This window comes from Montipora foliosa, chromosome 12 (genome assembly GCF_036669935.1).
Source record: "Montipora foliosa isolate CH-2021 chromosome 12, ASM3666993v2, whole genome shotgun sequence".
Classification (NCBI taxonomy): Eukaryota; Metazoa; Cnidaria; class Anthozoa; order Scleractinia; family Acroporidae; genus Montipora; species Montipora foliosa.
This window is the reverse complement of record NC_090880.1, coordinates 19,102,316-19,115,054: the sequence shown is the minus strand read 5'-3', so window position 1 is coordinate 19,115,054 and position 12,739 is coordinate 19,102,316. Positions and strand designations below refer to the sequence as shown.

General features: G+C 39.8%; 1 protein-coding gene across 2 annotated transcripts in view; it reads left to right on the top strand.

The window, feature by feature from the left end:
- The first annotated feature begins 673 nt into the window (after positions 1 to 673).
- LOC137979224 (uncharacterized) overlaps positions 674 to 12,739 on the top strand; it is a 19,021-nt gene continuing 6,955 nt past the window's right edge. Inside the window, exon 1 of one of the 2 annotated variants that reach the window (XM_068826429.1) lies at positions 674 to 870. In XM_068826429.1, the coding sequence (XP_068682530.1) occupies positions 826 to 870 (45 nt within the window). In that variant the 5' untranslated portion in view covers positions 674 to 825. Of the gene's footprint in view, positions 871 to 3,227; positions 3,429 to 12,739 lie in introns of those variants that run through there. The other variant, XM_068826428.1, reaches the window with a different exon arrangement.

Below are 12,739 nucleotides of genomic sequence, written 5' to 3'. Positions count from 1 at the left end.
TCTCAAGGTTTTGAGCCTTTTTAGAATTTAAAGCATTAGGAAAAGTGCTTAGGTAAATAGCTGTCTGTTCAGTACAGATGATCACTCGCCTAGATAGCCAAAGTAAGTAACAGATGTTGACACTATTTTCCGGCCGCCATATTGGTGCACCGCAGATGTGCACCAACATGGCGTTTTCATACTGGGCTCTGTAAATTTCGGCGAAACATTTCGACGAATATCTGAGGTTTGGGGAAACGCACAGGCCTAAAACGTGGAGAAGTGTCTTCTTCATTTATCTTCTACAACATCACGAATTCTTGACTTTTTCCACTGGATGGTTTTCGATTTATTTTTTTATTGCGTGACAGTGAAAACGATCTATGCCATTCCAGATGACAAGTGAAACCAAATCAGTGATTTAAAATGCCCAAGAGAGACAACGAGAACCCCTTCATTTTGTAGAGAATATTATCCCTGTCTTGACTTTCTTTGTCTCGATCATTTCTTGCAATGCCACGCATGTATTTCGCAATCTCAACCGTGAGCACAAATTGATCGACAACCAGAAAGCTGAACCAACAAGAGAAGAAAACTTGTCTTTCATTTCTCTTACTTTCGATTGTCTAAACGTCATCGTGCATGTGCAGATGCATGCTTCAAGCTTTTTGTCCCAAATTAAAAAGCATAATTGGTCAAAGAATTTATTCAGACGACGCAGTGGACAATCGGACTTCTTCTTGCCTCGATAACTTTTTGATCGTTTTCCCTTTTTTAACAAAGAAAGGGGGACAGAACGGTGCACGCGGTTGTGGGTTGAAGCTACAAACAACTGAACAATTAACGATGGCGTCGAAAGTGCTTATGTTGTGCGCTGGCGTAATCCTTCTGGTAAGTCGTAATTACAGAGACACACTTTCACTTTAGTGGGACACATTAACGGTAAAGTGAGTTCGCCTATCCCACGCAATTTTGTTGAAACCGCTCTCCACCGTGTAGCATTTTGGGGGCATCGTTATTAACAACAGATTCTGCACCTTTCGTATAGTTTTCGCGTATGTCGAAGACGGTGAATATAACAAGAAAAAAGCGTCACGTCATTGAAACAAGGAAAATGTAATTTAATAATACTAATAAATGTGAATTACTTACAACAGTAAAAGGGTTGAAACTAAAATGTATTTATATTGAATAATCATAAGATCAATGAAAATAGACATGTGTTTAAAAACTGAAAACATTTTTTAAAACGCTCCCTGTTCTCAATAACATTTGGTAAAATAACCCAGTTATTTGTCCAACTATAGTCGTTGTCGTTTAACACTGAGATGCAACAGTTGGCACAGATTCAAAGACCGTAAAATTCTTTTGGCATCCAGAAAGACTCGGAAAAAAACTATTCAATACGGTATTCATAAATTGCCCATCAAATTATTATTGCACTTAAGCTATATTACGTTATATTTTAAGATGGCAACTTCAACACTTGTCGTGAGGGGATGACAAAAATGTGCAGTCTTTCTAGCTGAAAGTAATTGCGTATATTTTCTGGGATATTTTCAAAATAAACAAAGGTATATAACAACAGGAAGACAGGCACAAGTTCTAGTGGAGACGAAAGATGTCGGCTGTGTGGAAAAGAACCGGAAAGTGTCTCACAAATCTTGGCAAGGTGCAGCGCATTGGCCCAGAAAAAGTATCTAGAGCGACACAACCATGCCCTCAACATTCTCTTCTTCGAAGTACTAAGATCCCTGAACCTTACTGATAAGAGCTCGCCGTGGTATTCACCCATCAAGCCCAAGCAGGTGTACGAGAGTGAACAGAATGTGGCATACTGGGATGTCCCCCTGTTTGCTGACCAGACCACTGTTTCAGCAAACAGGATAGACGTCACATTGGTGGATAAGGTGAAGAAAATCGCGAGAAGAAGAGCGCGTAAAAGACAAGCAAGTATGATCCCCTTCGGTGGGAACTACAAAATTAATGCGTTATCCGGGGTATTGTGCAAGCAATACAACATAGTCATCGACGTCCTGGGTGGTTATTCAGGGGACGTGAGTCAAGCGCTTCGAGATCTTGTGGGAGAGGCAAGTAGTAAAGTGGCTCGCAGGATGCAGAAGTCAGTTATTACCAGTACTCTCCAAGATCATTCAGTCTTGAACAACAGTCTGAACATTCAAGATCATGTGCTAGGATTTTCAAGCTCACGTTTGACTCTTTTAGCAGTTATATGGTTATATAATTTATATCATGAACATTAGATTTTAGTATTATCCGCTATGAACACTATATTTTAGTATTATCTATAGATCTGACACTGACTCTCTTAGCAGTAATATAGTTACATAGGTTTTATTATGAACGCTAGATTTTAGTATTATTCGGTATGAACACACCAGCACCAGCGGCAGGCATGAGCACCCGAACTACCCGATTATCCGATTACCTGTGACACTGCCGGATACGAACACCAAAAAAACCCTGTGAGGAACAAAAAACGGGAAACGTATTCCCCGAACCAACGCAGTGCCACAAACACTCCGGGGTTTAAAGGGTTTCTTGTTACAAAACAATAACGATACACAAAAAGAAACAAAAGTTACAGATACTGATGCAGGCCTACAATAGTTCACCACGTTACGAACAACACTTTATACACAGCATGATACCCATCATGCCTTATATCAATCGTACGCAGACCCCTCTGTTTCCGTGGCGTAGAAATATTGCATTTTCTGCGTGGGAAATCCCTCTTGTTTGAAGCTTGATGTTCATTTAATGCGCAAAAGCCCAGGCGGGGGATGCGAGATCTCTCTTTACAATGAGTGAAATGTTCATAGAAATTCATTTCGAAGTTAATACTAAAGGAAGCCATTCTAGATCTGACCTTGACTGGGGGGTTTTTGGCCGCTGAAAGCTTCTAATTAAACAAGGCCTTGAAATATGGCATTTCAGATGACAAGTGAAACCAAATCAGGGATTTAAAATGCCCAAGAGAGACAACGAGAATCCCTTCATTTTTTAGAGAAAATTTTCCCTTACTTTCTTTGTCTCATTTCTTGCAATACCAAGCATGTATCTCGCAATCTCAACCGTGAGCAAAAATTCATCGACAACCGGAAAGCTGAACCAACAAGAGAAGAAAACGTGTCTTTCATTTCTCTTAATTTCGATTGTCTAAACGTCATCGTGCATGTGCAGATGCATGCTTCAAGCTTTTTGTCCCAAATTAAAAAGCATAATTGGTCAAATAATTTATTCAGACGGCGCAGCTGGGACAATCGGACTTTTTCTAGGCTCGATAACTTTTTCATCGTTTTCTCTTTTTTAACAAAGAAAGGGGGGCAGAACGGAGCACGCAGTTTTGGGTTGAAGCTACAAACAGAACTGAACAATTAACGATGGCGTCGAAAGTGCTTATGTTGTGCGCTGGCGTAATCCTTCTGGTAAGTCGTAATTACAGAGACACACTTTCACTTTAGTGGGACACATTAACGGTAAAGTGAGTTCGCCTATCCCACGCAATTTTGTTGAAACCGCTCTCCACCGTGTAGCATTTTGGGGGGAATGTTAGTAACAACAGATTCGGCACCTTTCGTATAGTTTTCGCTTATTTCGAAGACGGTGAATATAACAAGAAAAAAGCGCCACGTCATTGAAACAAGGAAAATGTAATTTAATAATACTAATAAATGTGAATTACTTACAACAGTAAAAGGGTTGAAACTAAAATGTATTTATATTGAATAATCATAACATCAATGAAAATAGACATGTGTTTAAAACATTTGTTGAAAACATTTTTTAAAACGCTTCCTGTTCTCAATAACATTTGGTAAAATAACCCAGTTATTTGCCTCAGCTATAGTCGTCGTTTAACACTGAGATGCAACAGTAGGCACAGATTCAAAGACCGTAAAATTCTTTTGGCATCTAGAAAGACTCGGAAAAAAATTATTCAATGCGGAATTCATAAATTGCCCATCAAATTATTATTGCACTTAAGCTATATTACGTAATATTTGAAGCGGATGGCAACTTCAACAATTGTCGTGAGGGGATGAAAAAATGTGCAGTCTTTTTAGCTGAAAGTAATTGCGTATCTTTTCCAGGGATATTTGCAAAATAAACACGCTCTTTCAACACCGCATGTCACCAGGACGTAATGTCGATAAGTCCCATTTCGCTCAACAATGTGCAGTCGCTGTTTATTCTGGTAGGTATCGATTTAAAGCGTAATGTCCCCGATTACCCAAACGAATAAAATTTCTAACACCAACAACTTATCATAGGAAGTCGAGAATAACGTTAAATGAAAACACCCCTTGCGCAGATCAACAAGGAGCGCATTCTTCAATGAGGCACCAGTGCAGGCCGGCTGTAGTCGAAAAGAGTGCTTCTGGAACGAACTCTACCCAAAATGTACTTGAGGGTCACCAAATCGAGCTTGCACCATCTCAAAATCCTACTTAGGCCAATCGACAGAGTAAAAGACGTGGTATAGGGCGGAGTTTTCACACAACGTGCTCCAACTCAGTAATTTCAGCGCACTACTATGACATCTGGCATGCCAGTTACCCTACAAACAGGTTGAACTTAAATGCTAACACAAATTTAGAGGATCAAAGTGAAGACAGGAATCACGAAAATAAGACGGAAATCAAAACCACCAGACAGAGGTCAACAAGTTGAAAGCATCCTTATATAATAGAAAGAGCTAGAATACCACGATTGCCAAAGATCGAAAGTGGCCACAAAAAGGCCACCAGCCTCTGGACATAATAAAGGTGAAGGAGCTAGCTAAGAAAAGACATCCAGCCAAAATGAACAGAGAAAATTTAAAATGAAATACGAAAATCAGGGGGAAAATGTTTACATTAAGCGATAGCAAAAACGAGATACAATCACGATGAAAACGAAAAAGAGCACTGTTCAGGAAGCACAACATTGACAGAAAAAGCAAATTTCACAGCTCCATTGGTTGAAAACGGGAACCACTGCAGCAACCAAAAGCTCAAGTGAAAAGGTTGGAGAAGAGACGAAACCTCATTTTCCTGATCAAAAGTTGAAAAGAAAACGCAACGAAATCTATAGATGGTTTTCAATCACGTCATGAAACGACCGTGCTGGTGTTGGCTCATGTTTTGCATTATAATAGAGTGAAATTCCCAAAAGACTTTTTTCTCTATTGTTCTGTGCACCAACATGGCTGCTTTGACGTCTGGGGAGAACCATTCATAGAGAACTAGGGAAAAAGTCCATCGGAATCAAAGAATCCCTTAAAATTGATAGATAAAGAATATCTGTAGCAAAATATGGGGAAAGACGCAAAAGAACTACAAAAAGACGCTGAACGGATTGACCAAGTAGAAACAGTGAACATCAAAACCAAGAAAAATAGCCACAAACAGCCCTAAAAGAAACAAACAACAATACAAAATCTAGTAATTTGAAAGCCCTTTGGAATAACAAATTCACACCAGGCTCTCATTCAAGATTGCGGTACTGCATTTTTAACCCCCATCGTGCCTCTTGGGCTAAATAGGGCTCCTTGTACAAATCCAGAAAGTTAATGTGACACAGAAGACCCCTAAAATCCTAAAAAATATCGTTCTATCCCTTGATGTACCTTCCTTGTATCTTAAAGATGTGAACATCTATTATGAGCGAAAGAGTTTACAAGAATCTAGAAGAAAATAATCTACTTCCACAGAACAAAAAGGTGCTTTTAATAAACAAGACTGTCGTAGTTTACATAACTTTGGGGACGAAAATGTCATTCACGATGTCTCACGCAAGTGCGCAGTAGTGTCGGGAACATGTGCTTCTGTGAGAACCCGCCATCTTTATAGTGCAGTTGTTGCGTTTGTTAAAAAGTATTTTTAAAACAAATTGTACCTCATGAAAAATACGAAAGGAAATCATTGAGAAATTAAAAACAAGGAAGAAGAAGCCTGGATAAACTCAATTTTTTGCCCGTTGACTGAATACCAAAGGCCTCGACATCTAAAAAAAACAAATCTTCCTCCTCTTCAAAACAGGAACAAAATTGACACGTGGTTATATTAAAATAAATGGAAGGCCGGTAACAGTCAAGTCATATGAAGATGACCAGCGGCATATTTCAAGGTGACTCTCTCTCACTCCTCCCCTCTTTGGCGTAGCCCTTACCCAACTATCCTCTCTCCTAAACAGTACCAATCAGTTCACAATAGACTTTTCCAGCTCTTAACCATTTATTCTTCATGGGGAAACCTGAAAACGTATTCAAAGAATCAACAAGATCAAGGAAAGAGGGCTTTAGACAATTGCAAAAGGATTCAGTGGGTGACGACATTAATCAAAATGGAATTTGCACTTGGGAAGTGCTAAAGGTTCGCTTCCAAAAAGGACTTCTTGCCATGGCCCCGAAAACATCCAGATTAATCCAGACTGGCTGAACACTCCATGCTTTTAATTAGAACAAGAAGACACATACGTATACCAGACATTGAATGAAGGAGAAGTTATACGACAGGCACAAGGGCGGATCCAGGATTTTTCTTAGGACTGGGTGCATCATAAGGAATGGCGTAGCTGACTGGTGACGATTTTTTGCAGAATACCATTAGAAAGCCGCAGGTCATCTCGGGAAGGGGAAGCTGTTGGGTGTTTAGGGTTAGCCTAACCCTAACCCTAACCTCCTCCTCCTAGAGCCGCCCTGGAGGCAAAATAGAATAAATAATCCGAATGGAGTAATACAATTGAAGAATAACTTTGGTAACAAAATCGGAAGTAAACTGATGCAGCCAACTGACTGGAGGCCATCTACATCCGGGATATTCAAAAGCAAAGCCCAAGGATTTTGCCAATCAATAAATCCTCCACAATCACGGCTATTTTATGCTGAAGGAAAACAGATGTCTTGGTCCAAGTTCAAAGGCTTAAGTCTTGTGAAAACGTTGGCAAGATTTCCGCACAGGTCCCTACTTCATTATGCATACACTCCTTTGTTTCAAGAAAACAATAGCGATAACAATAGGCGTCCTTTGGGACTGTGGCGCTTTGTTCTTTCTTTTTAGAGGTTTTTTTTTTTTGTCCATATGGACTTAAAAAAAGTCGGTCGAACTTCTGTCTGAAATACGGAAAATCGAACAGTTTTTCTTGCAATTTCGGCACTTTTCTTGCAATTTTACCCGTTTTTCAGTTTTAGAATAAGCGCAACAAGTGGAGTTTCAAGCAATCGTTGTAAGATCATCATGTTCAGATTCGCAAACATAAGAAACAAACCAAATAAAAGTACTGTCATAAGAAATTTAATGGCTACCTGCTCTTTTTATCGTGAAATTGTTCTTCCTGTCTGCTTAAAAATTCGCCGAGACACTGCAAAGTGTATATTTTCTTCCTTTCCTGTATTTAGGATCACGAACGGTGCATTTAGAGGGATTTTGCGATTTATCGCTCTTTATAGAGATCGGCAATATGCTCAATGATACTTCCAAGTAAATAGCTTTAGTAGAGATCCATGGATGTTCCCGTACGAGGCATACTTCGTTTCACTCCCCATCATGTCTTTTCAATGCCCTGCTGTGGGCTCGTTTGTCTGGGTTGACGAAGTTTAGGCGATGGTTAACTGCGGTGAGATGATGTTAGCCCTTGTCTTGTAGGCAGTTGTAAACTTTCCGGCCACAGGTAGCTAGGGCTAATATTTTTTCAAGGAAAGTTTACGGTCAGAAAATTAATATGTGTTCTGGCGGATTGAAGGCTATCCATTGCAGTTTTTTCTTGAGCGTCGCGAAACAGATCCATCTCCCGATGCGGCACTTTTGTCTTTGCCAACTGACTGCGTTTTCACACAGGTTTTGGACTCGGAAGACGAAAGTAAATTGTTTTCTTTGCACCACTTTATGCACAACTCTGGAAAGGCTATAAAGCAGGGACAATTTCCAAATGATCAAATCTCCCATTGCTGTGACCCTTCGGTAGCCATCTTGATTATTACGAAGACACAAGTTTGCTTCAAAAGAAGGGAAATATGAAACGATTTTAATTGCAATGAACTCGTGCATGAAAGTTTCCCATGAAAGATGCACCAATCAGACTTTAAGCGTGGTATACTCTTCCACGCAGTGAACTTATAAGTGTGCCGCACGCACGGGGCATGAAGGAAAAGCAGGTCACAGTTCACAGCAATACTGGAAAACCTAAAACTATCACATGGACTAACCTTAAGCCTAAACAGTGCCTTTAGTCGTAATTAGGGTTACGGTTAGCATTATTAAAGGGATGGGTTGTTTCAAGAGTAGTAAAACAGGGATCTCTTAACGGTAACCTACAAGTGTAAGTTCGATTGAAGGTGCTCGGCGCGGCACGTGTATATAATTACGTATCATTGTTATGTAAATAGTCAGCCAGAATTCAAAATAAATATCATTTTCAAGGTGTGAATTAGCAACTTGACACGTTAGCTCAGTGGCAAAGAACAGGGACAAGTAATCAAGAGGCTTACAGTGGGTCGGAGTTCAAGGCAAGCTGCGAGTGACATACCATGGGATAAAATGGCAGAAAAAGCCGAGCGGGATCTGGAAATAAGAACAAGACGAAGAGATAGAAAGGGGAAAGCTGGGACAAAAACGAGTAACGCTGTGGGCGATGAAGGGAAAGAAGAGAGAGAGGGAGGGAGAGAAAAAATGAGATCCGTTTTTATTCATCCCGTAAGTACAAATTACCCATGTATATATTCGGTTCTACAAAACAATAGCGCGAATGAATAATTAATTTATTCTGCATGCATAATGAAGTAGGGACCTGTACGGAAATCATTCCAAAACGTTTTTTATCAGTATAAATAAAATGAAAATTTCAGGGATTAGCTTATTGGCTTCGTGCAGCTGAATCCAGCAAACTCGACAGAAAAGCTAGAAAAATAACCACCCAAAATTAATTGTAGATAAATCGAATCTTCCCAGGAACGAAGGTGAAAGGGACTTAATTTCAACTGGAAACTGTCTATGAAACAACAATAGGACGCTTGGATACTTACCTTAACACTATGAATGGCCCCCTTTTAAGGACTGTCAGAGAGCATCAATTCAAAAACAAAGGAAAAAGAAATGCGTTACTCAACGTGCAGAGGAGACCTCGACACAAAGCAGCTTGGAAGGCGAAGTTCCAGCTATACACGCTCGAAACAAATGCAGAGGCTATAACCAACAGAGAGTCGTAGAGATGAACGTGAATTGAAGCTGAATATTTACAAAGACTAAAAAAGGCCGCCACATGCCTCAGGAACATCCGCACCGAATTCTATCAGCATCAACGGAAAAACAAATTATACTCAAACATCGATATGCTTAAATTTTCTCAATCTTGAAACAAACATCGAACGAATGCGGGAAATAAAAGCTTCAACAATATAAGTGGTGATAAGAGAAAGGGATGGAGAAATACAGTCAAAATATTTCGGATGACATCAAAATACGAGAGTTCCAAAAGACCACATTCCCTGGATCATCAAATCTCGTAAGAAAAGCGTTATCCATCAAAACGTATTCTATCTCGTTCTAATCTAATCTAATCTAAGTATCTTGGCACGAAATTGAAAAAAATTCTCATCATCATCGTCTGGTTGTTAAGTGTGACCTAACTTGTATCAGTTCAGTGGTATGTGTCGGTAAAATCCGTTTGCAGGTCCAAAATTAAGCCTAGAGAAAAATTAGGGTCAGGTTAGAACTAGTTTTGGTTATTAAACATAGATATCAATTGACTTATCATACAAGAAGTAAATAATGAAAAGAACTGTGTCGGTTGACCATGTTTGTCGTTGTCGTGTAGTGGCGAAGACACAGTAGGTCAGAGTTCGAGTACCGGTAAGTGCATAGTACACTTCTTTGCTCCTTCTTTTTCTTACGACGTTGAAGTAATATTTCAAAAACGAGTGCGAGTGTTTCATCGGGGTTTCAAACACGTGAAAACTGATGAAAGCACGAGGCCGCAGGCCGAGTGCTTTTATCGATTTTGACTCCACTATCCAATCAGACACAACACGACTAACTCAATCACAACACAACTGTGTAGATACATGGGCATGTAGGACAGCAAGCGCCACAAGCCCCTATATAGACAGCCAAAGGTGGGGCTTGAGTCTGCGGATACATAGGTTACTTTTAAGATAGATTCAGGGGCCAGCGCCCTCTAAACATCAAACTTACATGTAACCTTCAAAAAATCATTGACGTACATATTTTAGGCTTTCTCGGTTTTCTACCCACCATGTCTTGGAAATACACTTTCTTTCACATGTAAATTGGCCGCTAAGGTAGCACTTCCTGATCTACCAGACTAAGCGCTATAAACAGAGTTGGGGAATGGATTCCAGCAAGCCTCTGAAACCAATTGACAGCGTAAAAAGCTGCATTGATTAACAAGGATGAATTAATAAGCTCGAGCAAATGCCGTAAATACAGAGCCAGATTAAAGGGAAAAATTGGAAAGGGTTAAGTCTACAACGTATCCCTTGCGAAGATCTTCCATCTATTGAAGGTTCTGTGATTAACCTTTGAGAGCTCCTGGAACCCTGGAGGCTAGGTCTGCCCGCCTCATCCGGTCTTACTATTGTAAAACCGTGCGGTTATTGAAAGTCATTGCAGATAACCAAGATTCGGTGATGAAAATATCTGAAATGAAAATAAGTGAAATTATATCACATGAGACCATCAGGTAGGTAATATTAATTTCAACCACTAAAATAAAGAACTAAAGAGAGCAAAATCAGTTATCTAATAATACGTTATTGGCAAAGTGAGTAAAATCATTTTTTTTACATGCGTCTACCAGGTTCATTCATGGACACATTTTACTCCACAAAGCAAACAATTCAGCATTTCTTTACATCTCATACGATGATACTTTATCTTACAAGTGGCACCAAGCCTGAAAACAATATTCCCGATCTTGGGAAATGACAACATTTTCCACTGACCATGGGCAGTTACAATCGTATCATTAGGGCACCAGGCCGGAGTGAGTATCAACATTCCCTCCCGCCACGGGAAACTATAACAATTTTGCACCCTGGGCAAATATTACATTTCTGCATTTAGCACCTAGCCCGACTTCACAAATATTCTCCAGGAATTCTCGCCGTTTGCAACCTCCGAAAATCCAACGATGAAATTCATACATTCTACAACACAAGCAATCAACGCCTTTCCGGTTGACAAATACAACACTTAAACTTAGACTAAGTGCTAACTAGCACAAAAATAAAGAAATATAAAGATCAAAATCAATCATCTAATAATAAGTTATTGGCAAAGTGAGTAAATCATTTCTCTACAGGCGTCTACCGGGTTCATTCATGCACACATTTAGCTCCAAAAAGAAAACAATTCCGTATTTCTTTACATTTCTGACGATGATACTTGATCTTGCAAGTGGCACCAAGCCTGAAAACAATATTCCCGATCTTGGGAAATTACAACATTTTCTACCATGGGCGGTGACAATCGTTTCATTGCGGCACAAGGCCGGAATGAGTGTCAACATTAATTCCCGCAACGGGAAACTATAACAATTTTGCACCCCGGGCAAATATTATATCTGCATTTAGCTCCTAGCCTGACTTGATAAATATTTTCCAGGGATTCCCACCGTTTGCATTCTCCGAAAATCCAACAAGGATGACATTCATACACTCCACAACACGAGCAATCAACGCCTTTCCGATTGATAAATACAAGACTTAAACTTATTAGTAACCAGCAAAAACGCGCAGTAAGATTCAGATCCAAAAATAATATTAATGCGTTCTTGCGCTAAAGCATCTAGCCTTCTGAAAACGCCCATTAGAGCAGGTATTCCTAAGACTAATGGCAAGTCTCACACCGCTTACTAAGAACGGTACAAAACCCTGTATTACATTTCCTTGCGGGAACCGAGAAATCAATTCTCAGGGAAATAAATGTAAACTTCAGTCGGCCATTACAGAAAATAGCATTGCTGGCTTCACCCCTTACAGACAGGTCGGATATATCAGGTAGTATCATCCAATCGTGGACAAAGTCGTTCCAGTGAACTCGGTCTTCACAAAGACTTTATCCAGAGGGGAACAATCAGTGTTTCTGCAGCTCCACGAATTCTCAAATGATTAATATCTGTCACAGTCAGGTACACAGGTGGACATAACCAAATTGTCTCATAAGCCCAATGTCGTGTGAAAGCATTAACACCGTTTCAATTGTCCCAGGGTGAAAATACCTTGAATTAAAACTATTAGCTTTCTTGTTATAATAACATGTAAATCTGTGAATAGGGTGAGGGCCCCATGCCTCATCAAAATATACAAACACATTAACATTGATTGTGAAGTCATCATAATCAACTATTCAGCTAATCTGATCAGCAAAATAATTCAAATCACTGGGAATCCATGTAGGATCTAGACTGATAGCGTTAAGCGCACGTCGATCAAAATGCTTTATGCAATTTCTTGTAAATCTGATTTATTTCATCCTTTCTCTATGATGGAAACTACATTCTGATTATCCGTAAACCAAGCAACGGTCTGAGAAGTTAATTCTTAGAGAAAGCTTCCAGTGAGAACAAGACTACCGACAGTTCTCTATAAGTGGTACTGCAGCGCCTCTCTGCGTCTGACCAACTCTGTCGAAACGCCCTGCTTTTAAAAGGGATAAAACTGCCACACACTACGTCATAGTGATCCGACAGAATACATAATTCTAGAGGGTTTCTGTTTGGATGGCCACAATGGAATGGC